Raw genomic sequence first — 20,924 nt, 5'->3', positions numbered from 1 at the left:
GAGTATATATAGAAATTTAAAAATTTAGAATGGATATATAAAAAAGAACACGAAATGTTCGAAGTGCAATCGTTTTAAGCTTTATTTTTCCAGCCGTAACCACTTTGCATTCACGAAGATAATAATTCAGTATGGTGTACAGTACATTTATTCCCTTATTTTTAATTTATTGGAGGGTGGGTATGGGTATGTATGAAACAATTTTTTCTACCCATTTCTTCGTTAAATTTACTTCCATTCCCTTTTCCTTCCGATTTATCGACATTTATCTCTACGATCATTATCCCCGAATCCACAATTTTACCTTGGTCTCGGGCTATTAAAGCTAGAAGCACACTGAATTCCCAAATGGTCACCTATCTAGGCATTAATCGTGTTTAATGTAGCTTAGCGATCAGGCATCGAGGAAGTAAGTAAGAAATTTACGATTATCTAGATTCGTTAAAACAGTCGGAAGAATTTAAACTACTCTCTTTACTTCTTTTTTTACCTCGTAATTTTTCCTCTTTTAATACCAACTTCTTTTTATCTGAGCCGAGTACGTGAGTATATTTATTTATAATACATTCATAGATTCGATTTCCAACACATACTAACAGATTTTCTAATTCTCGCTTACCTCTAATTACCAGCCAGCCCAAACAACAGATGGATCCCGACAAACTTGGCCACACCCGCGAAAACAAGGAATCCAATGAATATGACGGATCGGCCAAGTTCCCCGGACGAGCTCCCCCATTAATCCTCGAGCGCTTCGAGGTTGAGAAGATACGGGTTAAAACTCGGCGGCAATATTTCCCCGCGGAGATGGCGGGAAAAATCGCTCTCGGCCGGCGTGGAAAAATTAGCGGCACGCCGCAACTCCCGCGATTTGTCTCGCGCGGACGTTCCAAGCGATTGTTCCTCGCCCCAAAGTGGGAAAGATACGCGACGTTCCAGGTTTTTGGAAGCGTGGAGGCGTCGTTAACGCGATCAAAAGGCTCTGACTGCTCGTAATTCGAATGGAGAGAAATAAATGGGATAATTAAAATCGATGTTTGAAATATTGTTTCTTATTTCATGATATTTTAGTATATATAGGATAAAAAGGAAGGATTGTATTATATTTAGAGATAATGAATTAAGGTTTTTATGTGTAAAATACTCGTTGAACATGAATTTTGAGGAAAAGTTTATTTTTTCGTTATATTTGGGGAAATAAGAATATTTCAATGATGGTAATTTCACGATTTTCAGGAGTGATATTTTCAATTAGTTTTTCGCGAATATTGAAATTCGAAATTTTAGAAGGAAAGTATAAAAATGTTGCGATAATCGAGAAATAAAAGAACACGCGTTAAAGAAAATTTCAGTTGAAACAATATTTTACGAATGATGAATCTTTCCAAATTTGTAATCATATTTCAAACGCTGTTTATTTAATCAGTTTTCTCTTTCGATACTACGAGCGATCATATTTACCTGCACGTTAAAAATATCCAATTATTCCCAATATTGAACTTTCCAAGAATTATTTATATATGATACAGCATGTAATAATACGAAATCGAAACTCCCCCAATTACCATTCCAATTTTGCACAGTTTCGCGATAACGTTCTGCTTATTTTATCTCTCGTCGATCAGAAAATGATAAATTTAACCATTCAACTCCGAAACAAAATAACTCCACGATGGAAGCGACTATTCCGTGTTAAATACATTCGAAATTCATTTGCAAATCATATGAAAATACGTTGTAATTATAGCAATATTCAATTTAAAGTTGCGCACGTACGTTCCAAATTTTCGATACTTTCTCTTTTTTGAAGAAAAATCCTTTTATAAATTATACGTTTCACAAACACGATATAAACACTACATTTAAACTCAAATATAATTATCTTCTCTCTACAATTCTGTTCTTGTTTATAAATGTGACTGGTTAAATGATATAAAAATATCTGGATAATGTGTACGTGCACGGTTTTTAAACTAGCAATTTTCGACTTTTTTATCTCGTGCTATATCATATTTTTTTTCGTCGATACAACACAAAACACATTTCAACATTTTGTCCACATATTTGCTAGTATTTCGGTTTTATAAATGTATGCAAATTAAGGATAACGACGAGACGTACTCTTTTTATCGAATGAGAAGAATGATATTTATAACTACGCGTCAATTTTTGTGTGTCTATGTTCACCTGATATTTAGAAGACGATTATAGAGATGTACAAAAAATAAAATCAATGAAGATTCTTTTACCACTTTTTTTGTCTCACCTTCCTTATATTTAAAATCATTTTAAAATACTCCTATCCTATTCAAAAACTAAACTTTAATAACATTTCCTAATAATATTTCCTGTCACCTCTTCCTTCAACTCAAATTATTCACTGACTATTCAACTTGCTATTGCCATCTGATTGCCAAACATATTTTCTACTCGCTGACACTTTGAGCAAAGTTTTTCCTACTTTTGTTACGCGTGTTTGAAATAGACTGTTGATCGATAGAAGTTAAAAACTTCTGTTGATAAGATCGAATAAAAATAAGTAATAGAAGAGAAAAGAATGAAATTAATAAAAGTATTATAAATATGAAATGCCCGACTATTCGATTTTAATTCTTTTGAAACCGAGAACTCGAATAAAGTATACTATTCTAATCTTTAATCATAATTTTCGATTTTTAATAATTATTCAAATCCATTTGTCGATTTTTTAATCAATTTAATTATTGAAACAGGATTTCAAAGAAAATGTTATTCCTTTCATTCGAATTCTTTTTCCATCTACTGAATCACGATCCAATATTAAAAAAACACGTACAGATTTCCAATTAAATTCAATAATCCGAAATACAAAATTCACCAAGACATTCGAGACACATCTTTCAATAATACAACTGTCTCGTCTCCTCACTTCGTTACACAACAAGAGTATAATTAAATCTTCTCGAATATTCTTTCTGAAAAAAAAAAAAAAAAAAAAAAAGAAAGGAAATTTATACAGATTCGTCCTTCCATTTTCGTCTCTATCACACATCTCATTTCCCTTCTCTTCGAGAAAAGGGAAGGATCCCTTCACCGATCACGCGCAATAAGACAGAAAAAGATAAATAAAGGAAGAGACAGGCAGACAGAGACAGAGCTAGGCGACACTTATTTCAATACTCCGCCACTTTCGGCCCGGAAGCGATGGCAATGGCAATTCGCGTGGCTTTGAGGGCGCTTGCTGCTCGCTTTTGCCACGATTATTAAAATGCACTTCATCCAACTTCTCTCTTCTACTACTCTCTCTCTCTCTCTCTCTGTCCTATCTTCAACCAACCGCTCCTTCTTTGCTCGACCTTTCCTTTACCCTTCCTTCTCCTCCTCCTCCTCCTCCTCCTCCTTCTTCTTCTTCCTCTTCTTCTTCTACCGCAGAGTCGGTAGTTCTTTTCAGCTATTTACTCGTTACACCGGTGCAACTGGAAGAAAGGTAGAGAGCTCCCTGGGCGAGAGCATGTGACGAGGGTGGAAAAGGGACGGGAAAACTTACTACCACCGACTGCACTTTCCGCGAATTCGCTTCTTACCTCACCTCGCCCATCCTCCCTCTTACATTGTAAAGGACACTTTCAATTTAAGTTCGCCTTTGCGAGCTTTTCAGCCTCAGACCTGTCCCGGAACGATCAAAGAAAGCTTTCTCTGTATTGATTAAGTTTCTCTTCCGAGGATGAACCACCGCGGGATTCCCTCTTCCCGTAAGAAATTGATATGGCGGCTGATGACGCGGGTTAATTGTTTCGGGGATGGATTGTTTTTTGGAAAACATGCAGCAGTGGATGGTAATAACATCGATACAGCTTTCGAGATCGTCAACAACGAAAACAAAAAAATCCATTAATATCAGAAGAAATTATTTCAACACTTGTAAGAGATAAAATTCGTGAAATGATAAATTTTTTTTTTTGGGGGGGAACTAATATATCGAATTGACGCATGGCTGCCATTTCCCGGCATAAAAATAACGACCACTCCCCTCCATCCTTTCCTCCATTCTTCAATGAAATTATTAATTTCATTCTCCGCGACAAAGAGAAACGATATATTACGAGTTATTTTATTCCTCTGTCTGGTATATATATTTTTATCGCCGCATAAAAAATAGAAACTATCTGTTTCCAGCAGACAATATTTTTTTCCTGTTATTTCTGCCTCGATTTCCCTTGACTGTGGAAAAATAACAGGGACCAGCGTATGCGTAATGCGATCGCAAGTATAACGATGACATACAGGCACGAGTCGAGCGAATTCCATCCGCGTGGAAAAAAAAAAAAAAGAAAAAAAAAAAAAGATATATATTTCATCACATTTAACTACGAACAACAACGAACGATGAACTCCGGAACAATGGTGGAAACGCCTGTATAAACGCGTCCCGTTAATTAATCAATCGCACACGATTCCCAATACGACGTGCAATTTTTTATGCCTACCCTTTCCTCACCCCTTGAAATCACTGCACGATGTATCGAAACAAATTTTTTTTTCTCTCTCTTTAAATACATATTCGAAAACGGAATATTTAACATTTGACGAAAATATAATATCGATCTTAAAATTATAAATTTATTCGACGATAGAATTAAAAAAAAAGAGAGAGAGAGAGAGAGAGAGAGAGAAAGAAACCCTTGACAGCTATGAAATTAAACAAATCGTAGCCGCGTTTCGCGTAGAAGAGTCGTTTCCCGCGTTGAAAAAAAAAAAAAAAACATGGCGATAAAAGTTAATGAATGTCACGTGATCGACGGGAAACCAATACAGCGAAGGGAGAGCCGGAAATACGACTATACAATAGTCGATCCGGCTATGTGTTGGCATTATGTACAGACATTATGTACACACACGTATACTCCAAAGTATTCGATATCCAATAACTCGCTTCATAATTACAAATCGATACTCTTCGAAGCTGCCTCCCCGCTCTCGAATAAAGTCTCCACCCCCGCTCTTGATTTCCTTTATTACAAATTTACCCGTTCGAGGGTGATTCCGGTGGAAGAAACACGACTGACCTGGCGTTGTATTTCGCCATTGTAATTCGATTGAATATTTCAAAGGATGTGTATATTATGTATATATAAGAAAATTTGAAATTATAACGTGGCGGTAATAACTAGATCCAGTGAGAAACGAGCGCGTGTATATCGAGAGGAGGAAGAGGGAACGATAATGGCTAATCGATAGTCTCGATGTAAAGGAACATCCGTTGAAGCGATTATTACGGTAAACGTGATCCTTCTTCCATCTACTCTCACTCGGAATTTTTGATAGGGTGAAATGTGATCTTAATGAGGGAGGAGAAGAAATTTTTGAATATTCAAGTAATAATGTCTTCCTTCCAATTCGTTATTTCGTTAATTTCGAGAAAGAAGTTACCAATTATTTCCAGACTAAAATTTATCGTTTAAAATATGTTTATGATATATTCGTGGAGTATCTTTGGAGAGTCAATTCTGAACGAAATAAACACGAAAACGATCAGATATATATATAAAATTATGAATATTTTGTGCAGTCCAATAACTCTAAACCCCCATTTTTCGCCGCCCATTTTCAAAATCCGACCACTCTACACCTTTCACCGTCGCGGACAAACGAAAACACAGCCCGACAAAACCAGCTTATACGCCTATACCACCCGCTCCTTTCTTCCATTCTTCTCCATCCAACGACTTCCGTTTAAAAATCCGTCCGCTCGACAACAACACCTGTGGACGACTCGTTGGATGTCGAAGACGGTGGAATCGTATTACTACTGCATTGTGGGAGCTGAATAGCCCGCATTAGAGCCAACGAGGTTGTACCATCGACCTTCCTCTCCTGTTTTCTCTTCGACTCCCTCTCCCTCCACGATCTCGTCGTATCATTACGCCTGCCATCGCCTCCTTCCTCCTCAACCTTCTCTCCACGGCGTCCCTTCCTCCCTGCAACTCCTGCATTCCACCCAACCACCCTTGTTCACCGACCACCTTGTTCTACGACCCTGTTTACGAACCGGAAGCGAGATAGGGAACAGGCAGAATTCCGGAAGTTTATGGACCACGAGGCGAATTAACGTTCTTGCATATTGATAAAAGAAATTACGAGTAAACTTATTTTGCAAACTGCTTGTTAAAACCAGTTAGATAATAATTTGAAATTCTTTTGGAATAAATTTAAGAATGTTTCGTAAAAATTAGATATTGATTTCGACGATCTTCCTCCGCATTAGTTTCCGCAAGTTTCACAGCTGGAAACGAGAAGATCCAAAAGCGATTTGTCACCGACAAAACCAAACTCATCGAGAGCACGCCGCTAAAACGCGATCCGCGTCGTCGAAAATTTCCACGTTTCGTTGCAAAGTTCGCGATTGTCCCCCTCGTACTCGTTTACCACTCTTGTTCGAAGTTCATCTATTAACGACACAGGCATCGAAGCAAACTTCTCCGAAACGCTCGCTTCATTCGTCGTAACAATCTCTCGAAACGTCGCGACAGCTGCGTCGATGGGAAACGATCCCGCCTCTCATTACGCCCGAGCTTTTACGAGCTTTGGGAACAAGCGGTGGGGGACAGACACGGTGCCGTGGCTGTGAATGGTAGTTTCGGAGATTGGATAAGGAATCCATAAGTTTAGCCGTAAATCCTCGAGTGTTATCGGGTTAAGTGATTTTCCCGACGTGACATCGACCGTGTAAAAATCCTTGGTTTCGAAACGAGGAGGATTCCCAAAAGCGAGAGAGAGAATGAAAGAGAATCGATCCTTTTGACTAATATAATTAGTTTTATTGTATCGCGTTAAAATATTTAAAAAAGGAGTAATAGAAATCGGGAGATTAATAAAAACGCGTTCGTATTATCAGGTCAAATAAAAATATAGAAAAATCTGGAATTAGTTTTATTTAAAAATTAGTTTTCAAGAAAACGAACAAATTTTATTCCTTTTTTTTCTTTTTCTTACTTTTTCATAACCACTTATACACGTTGTTCATTCAATCTGTATATTATTAATCTGTATTTTATATATATATATATATATATATATATATATATATATATATATATATATATATATATATATATATATATATCTCATATATATATATATATATATGAGAATGTGTGTTATAAAAATATCATATTATAAATGTAACAATATACGTACAAAATTCGCAAACATCTTTCGAAACGGAAACAGAGAAAAGGGTGAAGAAAAAGGAGGGAACAACGATTCTGACTGAATTTTCCAGCAATGGACACGAACTGGATACGTCCTCTTCCTTTTTCTTTCCACCCTTGGTCCGTCTGATTTGCGCGCGCGATATCAACGAGCGGCTTGTCACGGTTTCTGCGTGGCAGCCGTGTTATTTGCAGTGGCGAGCATCCAGCGCAGGCTGAATCGGTGTAACGAGAATATCCGGGTCAGTGTGTATGTCAGCCGCGGAAATAACGTAATTATCGCGCGGAAAATGATTGGAACGAAATCTCTCCACGATTTTGCGAGAATGGCGAATACGATAGTTTATTTATTATGGAAGATTTTTTGGATCGAAGCGTGGAAATACGAAAAACGAATATTTTTGATGAAATTTGATAAAATTGAAAACTATTGTAAGTAGATATAGAGAGAAGATTATTTGAGCTTACGTTAAGTATTGCGAACTTTTTTGCATTCTGAAATAGAATGGTATCTAATAGAAACGATAAATTTAATTTTTAAAAAGCATTTTTCTTGCCAAATATGTTACTCGTTTACGTGATAATTTAATTTTTGCTTGATACGATTTAATTCTTTCTCAAAGAATGGATTTGTCTCCCAATAGGTTCGATTGAATTATTTCTATTTCGAAATCGAACAATGGAATAATTTTGAAATTTTCGAATGAAAACTATTAATTGAATGAACAAACATCTCGAGCCTCGTTCTTTCGTTTTTTTATATTTTCACTCATATTTCACTCATACACGTTCTGTTAGAATCCAAATATTATTTTTAAATAACTATAAATTGGCAAAATTCTATTCGCTGTCTTTATAATTCGATTATTAATTAGAAAAACTTATAATCATTCATCCTCTTCAACACTCGAAACGAATATTTTATTGCACCAGATTTGATTTAAATTTATAAATTTAAAATTAAACATTTCCATAAATAACCTGTGATTCCTCTTTCGATAGAGTTTGTGGAGGTGTCAGATAGAATATTCGAATCGTCGATTTGATCATAAAATCATATAATCAAATAATTGTAATTAGAATCCAATCTCTATTTGTTGACAAGACAAATTATTCCAATATTTGTTACTCCATTCCTTTCTTACATTTTCACTTGTTTCTGTGCACGCATTGAGCGAAGATATCGATAGGAAGGCGAAGACGTTATAACGAGATGACAAGCTTACTATTCATAAAATGAGTGGGAGTGGCCGCTGATGTAATGCGCCGGAAGAATATCAGTGGATTTCATTGCCAAGGGAGAGTCGGAAGTCACATCGTAAAAAGTTGGCACGAGTTCATGTTGGAAGGAAAAGCTGAGGAGAATCGGCAATCGGCAAAGATTTTTACGATTTCGTCAAAGTGCTTTCTTTTTTTTTTTTTGGCACTGAATGGACAATTATGGAGAGATCTGGTTAATTAATTTTATCTGTAATTTTCACAATTTTCGCAATTTCATAAATTGAGGATATATTTTTCTTTTTCGATATCTAAAAATGAAAAATTTTTTGAATACAAACAGAATTCAGTGAATTTCAAAAAAAAAGAAAATGTCTTGAGTTTAATAAAAATTCTGTAGAAAATTTTGCAAATTTTTAACAATGTATAACTTTAATATAATTTTTTTTTTTTTTTCTTTATACTTTCAGATATGTATCTGAAATATTTCTAATAACCATTCGCTTCAAATTTTGTGGAAAAATATACGAAAAATTTTGTGTTAGAAATAACTCGATATAAATAAACAGGCGAGAGAGATTAATAATCAAACGTTTGAATAAAATAATTCAAAATTGTGCTCGCAGCACGAGACGTATACATATTATGAACGCATAAAAGTTCGTCATATTTTCAAAAAATAATTCCTCTCTACAGCTGCTTCGAAGAAAAAGAGAAGAAGAAAGAAAAAATTATCGTAAAAATATTTATACAAACGTATGAATGAATTATACACGTAAGTACACTAGCAGTCAAAAGTTTAAAACTAAAAGTTTTTTTTTTAAAATACAGTAATTCTTTGATAAAGATTTTGAGATAATTCAAAGAAATCGAATTGTTTGTTTATAATTATAGCAATTCCAAGAGCACCACTCTTGCTACAATTTGAAAAAATGTATTCATCAAATAATACATCGATCGATATAGTTACATTATTATTAAAAAGTGATAGTGCCATGCAATATTAGAATAATCGAGATTTGATACTCTGCTAATATTTAATAAATAATCAGGTAAACAATTTTTTCAAAATTCTTACATCCTATAGTCAAAAAAACTTATTAAAAACTGACTAATTGGTATATCAAATTCGCAAAGAGAAATTCATTTCTATTCCCTGCGAATTCCAAGTATTGTCCAATTCCTTAACAATTTTTATATCTGCATTCTGACACGAAATTCCGAGCCCCCTCCCCCCTAAATGAATTGCCGCAGGAGGGAGGGTAAGTTAGCACCCTCACGTGAATTGCAGGAACAGCACACGCGAATATCCGCCACGAGATCAATCATATCGAGCAATAAACCGGCGGGTGAAACGATCGCGTGCCTGCTCCGATCGTGCAACGCTCGTTCGTGATTGGGTTACGTGCGATGTTTACGGTTTCCCGTAATTGATCCACCGACCATCATCTGTAAAATAAACTTTCGAGGACGGCTCCTGCAACGGTCGACAATTTGAGAACAACGTGCGCATTATCAACCCGATTTATACAACTTGACTCGGACGATTTCATTTCGAGATGATTTTGCAATTTGTAATTTTGATATTTCACCGTGTTTAGATTAATTAAGCGATAATAAACAAATGTGAATAATAAATAGTTCTGTTGGCAAAATTGTTGCTTTGATAACGTGATACGTATTTAATATAAGGTTTAGATATAAAGGTTTTTTTTTTTTTAGATATTCTGTCAAATGTAGAGAAGATAAAAGAATTTCATTTTCTAGAATTGCACGTGTTTAAAAAATTACGATGTTTGTTATTTTTGTTCTCAATAATAGCGGAATAAATGGATATTTATAACGTTATATAAATTGTTTTCGGTATTGATATTACTTATTAATACGTGATAGATTTGATATAATGTACGAGGAGGAAATTGATATTACAAAATTTGATCAATCATCAAAAGTTGTATTTTTATATTTGTATTTTATGCAACAGCTTGTTTGAATTAAAATTTTATTAAAAACTAACTTTGCGCGTGTAAACAGATTTCAATATTATATATAGTTTTAGTTTGAAAAATTTGAAATGAATGGAGAAAATTGAATGTTTGCTTTTCTTGTTTCTTCTTTTTTTTTCTTTTTTTTTTTTTTTTTTGCTTGTAAAATAAAAGCTTTTCGAAACAAAATATTGAAGGGAACGAAAAATAAACGAAATTATAGAATATGAATATTTACTGGGACAATCCTTTCAAAAATTCGTATGTTGAATTTGATATTAAGTAAGTAGCAAACTACATTCTCGAAAAATTTCATCACTCTAATAAGAAGTGTAAATTTTAAATGAATCAAGAGTTTCGTTAATTATTAAAGAAAATGTAGAAATGAAAATCTAGAGCACATTTCGTATCGCATTTACAATCCCTTTTACAATTTACAATAAATTATGGTGCAATAGGAAAAAGAATAATTCGATGTTAAATCTACGTTTGCATATTTAATTAGCGTTTAATATTCAAGTATATAATAAATAAAAAATGTTCTTTTAAATTTGTAATCTCAATCTACAAATGATTTCCAACAATTGTTTGGACAACAACTTCCATCAAAGTTCAATCAATTTATTATCATCATTCACTACTTTCTTGTTTTCAGATAATAAAATGTTACTCGTATTTCTTGATGATTGAATAATTAAAATTTAATTTCGGTTTCAATTTTTCATCCACTGAAAAAAAAACAAGAAAATTCGATCGATCAACTTAACGTAGCGTAACTTCCATAAGAAACAGTACAGAAAAAAAAAAAGGAAAAAGGAATTCCTATCAAAAATAAGCTTATCACACCAAAGTATCGAAAATAAACTTCACTCTCCCACCAGTTATTTTTCAAACTGAATCAAGTCGATAACGTCATCCAACTTTATTTCTCGAACAAAAGTTTCCATGAACCGCATTTTAATAACACGCGCAACAATAGACCCGAGTTTTACGAGGCGAAGAAAAACTGCAGAAAATCGCGGCAGGAAGGTTGAACAAAAGAAAAATCGATCGACCGCGAGAAAATATCGAGACGCGCGTCCCTGCCTCGCAGTTCCATTAAAACCGGCTTCTGAAACTGACACCTCTTGAAACGAGATCGTCGTTGCAATTTCGACCAGGATGAAAACAACGAAACAGGGTGCAAAAATCGCCAGTGGGAAGGCAGGCTGAAAAAAAATTTATCTAACGTAACAAAAAAAAAAAAAAGAAAAAAAGACACGATTTTGATTTTTTGATTTACGTAATCAAGATCAAAAGTAACAACATCGATAACAAAATCTTCGTCAATCTTCGAGTTTTATATTCACATTACGAATGTTACAAAAATTCCATGATCTCCATTTTGACGAAATGAAACAAGGTGAAAAATACATAGCATCACGATATTCGAAATATTTGCAAGTATCAAATATAATCGATTAAACAAATAAATAATTTCCAAGTTGACCAATCTTCATTTCTCGAAAGATTATTGTCGCACGAGGAGAATTTGCCGCGAAATAAGGAACTGGCAAGCGAAGCTAACATCATGAATCGAAATAGAGAACACAAATTGCCACAAAGTCTTGAAGCCAGAGAAATGAAGTTCTTTGGAGAACAACCGAGTCGTGTGCCGAAGATGGAGGAAAGTCGAGGGGAGAGATGCGGAGGGGGAAAGTAAACGAGGAGTCCTAGATACGATCCTTTGTCTTGAGTTTTCTATGGTGGTGGAAAAGTGATCCCTCTTTTTTCTTCCTCCTCCTTCTCCCTTCCTCTCTCGAGCCTTTTTCCCCCTGCAGAAAGTTTCCAACGTGTAAAGGCGACAGAAGAACGATACCTCGTCGCGCGAGTAATTGCTTCGACACAAGAATGCAATATTCCTCTGTCTACAGCGATTCCACCGTATTTTTTTCTCTTCTCCTCCTCCTCCAGGCCGAGGTTCATCCCCCCGGCGACGTCCACGTGCCAGTCTAATGTCTTATTACTCGCGTCCCCGTGAATTTAATACGAATATTACTGTGTAGGGTGTCCTCCGTTTCTTCTAAAGCATATTTCGCGGCATCGTTTAATAAATTTGTTCTCGAATAAGCTTGGATGGAACAGATACTTTGCTACGTTTATTCAGATGGAATGTAATCGTAGATGCTGTATTTGAAATATGTGGGCGACTATTGGAGAATAATTGTCGAATACTGAATTTGGAAATAAAAATTGTTACGAGAAAACAATTTTATCCTCTTATTTTCGATTTACTTCAATGTCAAGAATCGTTTATTTTTGATTGATCATTTTTGAAACGTATATTATTGATATTAGAGAAAAGAGAAGCGGGTTCATCAGATTTTTCTGTGCAAAAATTTTTAAAAATTATCAAACATTAACATTTGTAAAGGAAAAAATGGATCTTTGAAATCAAAATAAAATAATTATTGAAAATATCAATCTTTTATTTTTACACTAAAAAGGAATTACATGAAAAATCGATTCGAAATAATCGTCGGGTCTCGCAGCGTGTTAAAAACGAAGGTTAAAAATCGAAAAAAATATACATGTCCTTTTATAGCCGGAAAATACGTCAGAGATCGTCAGCATTTGCATGTTTCGCCATTTCCATGTGACTCGTTTGAATTGCAAGTCAAATAAAAATCAGCCCGACCGTGGATTAGCATAACAACGTTTTTATTTTCCCCGTCGTTGCAATTCGAGAAATTAATATTCCCTGAACGCGGGCACGTTGTGAAAAAGGAGAGGAAAAGAAAATGCGTCGTTCATCGTCGTTATATATATATATATATCGATCTTGATCTCGAACTTTGTCGAACGAATAATTTCCTCATCGATCTCCCTTCTTGGAAAAGAAACGTTGAAAATTTCGAGAGGACAGAAAAGTTCCAGAAGAGAACGCTTCCAAGTTTTTCGCTCGCTTAAGTTTGAAAACGAGAAATTTTAAATCGTTCTATAAATTCTACAAATTTATCTAAATGTATAAGGTGTTAATATATTTATGAATCAGCTCTAGAGGATCGATTCTAGAGGCCAAAACAAACAGAAAATTTGGCGTGGAAAAATATCGGTTCAGACTTATTTATTAAGCTGCGAACAATTTAAGTTTTACATTTTACATAGATGAAAAAGCGTCTATTTTCGTTTCATCTCAACGCGAATTTCAACTGTTGTGCATCAACAATTTGTTTTCGCCTCTAAAAATTCCATTCCACGTATACATCGACATTTATTTCGATTCTGATTCTCGATAAATGGAAGATAAACGAGGTTATATTAGAAAAAAAAGAAAAAAAAATATACACGTATTGCTTTAAATTTTCACTTTTAACTCCGACTTTTCCTTCGCAAATGAATTATATACTCTATTAATTATATACTTGCAACGACTCAAAGTATCAAACAACATTCGATATTTCGAGCAACAACCATTTCAATTCCATTTCTAGCTTCGAGTTACTTGTGTGTGAAAAGTTTGTCACCGCGACGAAACGAGATTCAGATCGATATCAAACGCTGCTAGCATCCCAGTTTCGATCCAACCCTAACGCGACATTCGACGCAGCCAAGGTTCGCCCCGTCACGTAGCAAGTAATATGCAAATGACATATCGTCACGGTGAAATTTATTCATGGACGAGGAGGCTGCCCGCAGCTGCGGCTTCCAAGTTCCACCGAAGTAGACTCTCTGTATCCCTCCACCCCGCCCAAAATTGTCGTAATGAACTTACAAGCTCGCGCGAAACTTGCGTCTTACCACCCCCTCGATCGCGGTCCAATTTTAATGATGGAACAAATCAGCGGTTTCACGTAACTTTCGATGTCGAGCGAAAATGTATTGGAGACGAAAGTTTTTGGAGACGAAAGATTTCGATTCTCTCGAATTTTTGAAGTTAGGGAGATGTTTGGTTCGAGAGAAGAGGGATTATGTTATGAGATATAGAATTAAAATATGTTTGACGATTTTCTTGAGAGTTATGTAAGTAAAAATTGTTAAGATGAATATTAAGTAGATTTTTAATGGTATAGAAAACTGTAGGATTGAATTTTTTAAATTATCGTTTATCGTTTTTACCAATTTAATTACATGACGTAGCAGCATATAGTTATGGTAATAATATCACAAGAATGATAAATATTTTTGTATCAATTTGAATATGATTTCTATCCAATCGAGAAGCCTGGACATATTTGTTCGTTTTGTAATAAATTGTAGGAAACGTCGAAATATTTCAGTCGAATAAAAATTTCGAAATCTAAAAATGTTAGAAAACGTTAACTTACTTAGAAATTTTGAACATCATTTGATCGTTCGAATTATCAACCTCTATTTTCTTTCGCAAATTTCCAGCAAAAATGACAACTCGAAGACAGGTGATAACAATTAGAACTATTCGTCGAATTATTATGCCGAGAGGAAACGAGTGAAACTCGCGGTTCGACACGGTCAAAATGCGAACAACACGCTTTTGGCATCGGGCATGACACGCTCGGCTGTTGGCTCGCCACTTGAAATACGATATTTTTTTGGCCAGCAAGCTCGTTTGTTTTACGAGTGAATCGCGCGTCAAAGGATGAGAGATTGCGCCATGTTACTACATTCTATCGCAATTACGAATCGCTATACAGGATTTCTAACTATGTATTTTCGTTCCTTGTGGACAAATTTTTCTCTTTCGATGCCACTCTCTGTGTCCGTGTCTGCGAATTTGTGCCCATTTATTCGAAAATCAGTTTGAGACTTGACGTGTTAATTTGTTTGATACGCTTTTGACGAAAATCTAATAATTATAATTGTTTTAAAAATATTAATTTACATATGTTACGTATACTATTTTATTCAGTATTGTTAATTTGTTAAAATTTGATTTATTGATGTATTATTAAATTTTTGTTTAATATTTCAATGTATGTAAAAGTCAGGTGAATGACTTTGTACCACGGCCAATTTGCTCAAATTATATAATTTAAATATATATATATGTGTGCATAATGTAAATGTTTGCACAATGTTCTAAAATTATTTATTCTGCGAAACTTGAGATTAATAATATTTTACTACATTTCAAATCAATCATAAGGAGGAAAATAAAAAATCTCGTTGACAAGGATATTTTAATTCTATTTAAACGGACACAGGCTATATATAAGCGTTTATATGTCATTGAACAAATAAAAATCAAGTTTGTTGCAAAATTACAAGATTTAAACCAAAAACGATTGTGTATAGAAAAAAGACCAGGACATAAAACTTTATTATTTTCTTCGATTTCAAATTATTTCTTGTACATTTAAATAATTTCGTAATGAACAAATCGGAACGAAGAAATTGAAAAATAAAATTTGAAATCTAAAAATTTTTCTCTAAATTTGAACGAACATTTTATAGAAATCCGACGTTACAAATAATCAATTCTACGAGAATTCTGATCTATAATGACCCTAATAATTTGTCAATACCCACTACAATAATTATTTTAATAAAATATATTTCGAATTTTTACATTCATGTTTTGAAAACATCAAACTATTGTATTTACGATTTCGTTCTAAACTTCTGTTGCATATACAAATTACATTTACATCATCGTCATACTAGCAATTTGTCAATTATTATTATTATTAATTAATACAAGAGAAGAAATTGCTCGTTATGTTGCCATAGAATATAATTAATATAAATTTTCTTAAACACACGTCTCGGTGAAAAAAGAAAAAAGAAAAAAAAAGATCACGTTACGCTCCGATACAAACGACCCGTGATTCCAATCAGAGCATTAAGTTGTCCACCTCTGGAAAAGCGTGTTGATTACCGTGCACCACGTCCCTAGGAAACAATGCGGACATTTTATAGCCAGTGTACAACCAGCACAGTCCCCTTATACTTGTTGGGAACAATGGGTATTATGTAGCGTGGCGCACGCACGGAAATGGCCTTCCCAAGACTTGTTCGAACTAGTTGTAACTCACTGTTCAACTGTTGACGAGCAGCGCAACAATTACGCTAATGCATTGTCCTCGGTTCCTTCGCCTAACGACTCTAAACGATCGACGCCCTTTCGACCATTTCAATTAAAGGGGTTGGCCTAAAGCGCGCCACGATTTCGAATCTTGTAATATCGCGGCCACTAATCGTTTTATAGCGACTCGATTCGTCCAAGGTTAATCGGTCGAATAATTATTCGAAGGGGCCCCGTTATTGTCCGCCATTATTATTCGAACGCGAAGAAGGAAAGGTATTTTCTAAAGATAACTTGATTGTTACGAATTTAATATCAGAAATGTATACACGAATTTAAAAATGTCGATACGTTGATTATTCAAGAGAATGCGATACTTTTGTCTTCTCTTCCATTTTCTTTTCGATATTTATTATTTCTTGGAAAAATTAATAAGTCTAGCTTGTGTATAAGTATGCATTTTATGTTATCTATATGTATTATCGATTTCTATGGAAAAGAAAGAGATACGTATATTTCCACTTGCAAGTGGAGCAAGTACAGCAATAGTCAGGCAACATCGCCTGCAGACCTGTTCGTAATAAAAGAAAAATTGAGAACTCACCCGTATCGTTGTCTCCTGGAACACCAAGACTATCGCTATTGTCATTGATGAAGGCCTCCGCCGTCGACGTGAAGGTCTGAGGTGATAGTGTGAGGTCCGGCCCGCTCTCACTATCGAACAATTCTAAATTCCCGTTTCCTGGAATAAATCGAAAGGACACGCGTTATTAAATTTTCTATAATTTATATCTTCGATCGAATATTTAACGAATTAAAACGTAAAATATACAAGGAAATAAATTTTAGTTGAAATTGTAAGTTACAAGATATTTATACAATTTCGTTACACGAGAATTGATTATTTTTTTATCATTAAAATTCTTTAAAGTTATATACATGAAATTTATATAAATATCTTTAATAGTTTACAGTTTCTTGTTTCATTGTGTGAAACAATTAAATGTCGTTAACCAGTTTATAATCATTTATGTGTACGAGAATCTATTTTCGAAAATATTTTCTCGAATATCTTCACCCATTGTTCTTGCGACTACAATATGCAGAAACGAAATCGTTTGATCATATACGATGTTGTGCACGGGATTGGCAAACGTTACTGACAAATAGACAAGATACTTTGCATGTTACGAAGGGCATAGCTGAAAAATAATTGGCTTCGTTGTAACATGACATTTTATCTATGATTCATTGCATATAATTATCACATTTTCATTTTCGATTCGAGAGAGAAGATTTCCAATTTATTGATTACGAAAACAAAAGTTATTAAAAACTTTTCGTTCAATATTTTGTATAATATAATATTTATCGTTCAATATGTAAATTATGGTGGTATATATAATAATCGAGTGATTTAAATAAGAGAATACGTCATTTAATGCGCTCAATGCTGCATTGAAAATCAAAGGGAGCGTCTAGTGGCGAGTATCGATTTTTTGATAAGTACAAAAACAACTGCAAAACAGTGAAAAATAGCATAAAATCCAAAACGACACTGTGTACACTGATAGCAACACTCGTAGCGAACGTGTACACAAAAGAAAAGCCGGATACCTCTTTTGTACTATTCACATTTTTTTGAAAGAGGATCCATGACGTGGTCATGCGTTGTCCACCATAGGATATAAAATCCCCACGCATTCGTTCACGTTAACCTCGCTGAATCCGCTAAGCGTAACTTTTTTTTTTCTACTATTAGCAATTTAGCAATGCTTTTCTTCACGATAAAAATTTTCTAATTTTTCTACTTCAATTTCTCCCATTTTTTTTCCTCAATATAATAATTTTAACATTCAATTATAAGATATCTTCGAAACGTTTGTTGCAATTCCAAAGTAGATACAAAAATTGGAGCCTTATTCGTTAAATCACAATCAATTTTAATTTGCATAAATAAGATGAGGTGAAAAGAAGATAGGGATATGACGAAGATAAAACTGTTTCTCCATCCAACTTAAATTCCTCAAATCGAAACTGCAAAGATATATCACGAATATATCATATGAAAAAAATCGATACTCGTCCCTAAAAATCCAATTTGATCTTGTCAGAGTAAAGATATATTCGTGTGTGAATCAACAAAAATTCATTAATACATATTCGGTTTTAATATATAATTATTTTCTGTTCAACCCAATTAAAATTGCTCTCTACAAGAATAAACTGATATAAATTGTAAAAATCAAGGTATCGTTGAATTACGGATCGAATCTTAACGCGGTTCACCGAGTTGATCGATCGTTTTCATTATCAGCATGGGACAAGAGAGGTTTGCGAAGTTAAGGAACCGGGCTGGGAGGGTTAAACGAGAAGTTCTCGGAGTATGAGACGAGTGTCGCTTTCGCATATTCCTCGGCGCACTGACAACAACGGTGAAGCACTCTTAGGAGAACTAGCAGCCAGTCGAGGATCTCTCGAGACCTTAGGTGGCCTTCGCGATCCGAGGACAACTGCTGCCAAGTGGCAGCAAACTTTGACTGTGGATTTTAGGTTACGAAGCTCTACGCGACCTAAACTCTGTCTCCTCAGCTTGTCAGACCCTCGTTACGACCGTCTCGGTTCATTCGATTATATCGCGTCGACGACCGCCTCGAGACGACCGCGATCGGCTCCAAGGATCACGGGGCGCCATGTTTTCGTTGCAATTTAACGAGAAGAATTAACAAGTTTACGACTACGTGTATAAATGTAAGTATTGGTATATTAGATTGAAATTATGAGATGTTGTTGAACATAGGAATTTAATATTTGTAACAAATTGATTGAATAATATTTGTTCCACATCAATTTAATAAAGCGAAAAGCTGAATGAATATTCTATTTAATTGTTTTGAATTATATTTAACAATAATTAAATTCGAATGTTTTCTTATATATATATATATATATGTAGGTTTAAAATTTGTGTGAAAACTTAAGAAAAAAAAAAGTATGAACATGCGGATAAATTGATAAATAAAATTTTGAAAAATAAAAAAGAATTATTAGTAACGATCAATTAAATTAATCGAATCAATAATTTTAACCTTGCTTTTCAAAATGTATTGGATTTATTCAGTCAAAAATTGTTTGATTAATTGATTATTATTTTCAATAGAGTTATAAATATTAAAATTTTTATTATAAAAATTCATTTTAACAATCTAATACATCCTTGATAGAATATTATAACTGCGTATTAATGCGAATCTGTGTTTAGGACACAACTTCTTCGTTTGTGGTCTTTATCAAATTTTATAAAATAAAATTTTATTTGAATCTTGAAATTTGAACTCGAAAATTTTATGTTTTGTCATTTAAAAAGTAGAACAAGTTTTCTTGTCAATCAAGAAATAATATTATATTTTATATACGTTTAAATAATTAAATTATAATCAAAATTATAATCGTAGAAAGAAGATAAAACTATTTGACAAAACAGAAAAATCATTATAAAATCACATTAGTTGTTTTTACAATTTTTTAATTATTGCAAAATTAAAACAATGTAAAGATGATCAGTTTTGGGAGTAAACAACAATGAGATTGAATCAGGTGAAATTATATAATATTGATTTGTGAAGAGTAAGCTGGATTGTAATCAGTGATGGTTTAGTGGATTCAAAGGTTGATTCATGGGTTAACCTATAGTGACGCACTTCAGATGCCCTAGAGTTATCATATGTTGGAAACTTCAATAATAATAATAATAATATAACAAATTTACACGATAAATATTTATGAAATAAACATCTAGCAAGATGAAACCTCTCATAAACAATAACTGGGTCAATACATTAATTGATTATGAGTAAACAATATTAATACTACGTCGTAATTCACAGTTTTGTTTTTCATTAATAGTTTACTAATTCATCAAATTAATTACATTCAATTATAATTCAATAGTATCCATTTTCTATAATTAATCACTTTAATTAATAAATATCACCAATTTTACCATAATATTATACGAGCCATGAAACAGCTTATAACAAGAATTTCAAATTACTTTTAAGAAATTAACAAATTGATACTGTTAAAAAGAGAGAACACTGTTTAAAACGATATACAAAATCAATTAATTATAATTTATAATCGCATAAATTATTCGTTATAAAAATATCACAATAATCCAAAAATCCATTTGTTCGACGATGTAAGAGAAAAAGAATAATTCAATACCAGAGCAACCACAGTGGTCGAAATATTTTGAAATATTCAGAGACAGAAAATATATGATTTCACTCACTTTGACCGGCACAATTATACGTTTGGTGGAGAGGTGTACACAAAGCATTACATACCATATTCGTCCGCTTCGACATCGCGTACACGATTCGAAGGCGAGCGTTCCCGTTAATTCAAAGCGACGGTATGCATCTCGCGGTGGATTAACATATTCCAGATTATCCGCCCGCGTTTGCGTTAATGCCTGTGCCGTTGGGTTAGTTAAATATGTAAATATAAGCGGACCCAGCCATGCTGGACGTTATCCGCGCTTAC

General features: G+C 34.0%; 1 protein-coding gene across 5 annotated transcripts in view; it reads right to left on the bottom strand.

Moving 5' to 3' along the window:
* LOC100872588 (uncharacterized) overlaps positions 1-20,924 on the bottom strand; it is a 607,316-nt gene that overhangs the window by 186,717 nt on the left and 399,675 nt on the right. For all 5 annotated transcript variants that reach the window (XM_012484533.3, XM_086915859.1, XM_086915861.1 and 2 more), the window contains one exon: positions 16,981-17,118. In XM_012484533.3, the coding sequence (XP_012339987.3) occupies positions 16,981-17,118 (138 nt within the window). The remainder of the gene's footprint in view (positions 1-16,980; positions 17,119-20,924) is intronic.

Source organism: Apis florea, unplaced genomic scaffold (genome assembly GCF_048593485.1).
Source record: "Apis florea isolate Af1SG1 unplaced genomic scaffold, ASM4859348v1 contig_3798_pilon, whole genome shotgun sequence".
In the NCBI taxonomy this organism is placed as follows: Eukaryota; Metazoa; Arthropoda; class Insecta; order Hymenoptera; family Apidae; genus Apis; species Apis florea.
Note: the sequence above shows the minus strand (reverse complement) of the source record. Positions and strands in the feature narration are given on the sequence as shown.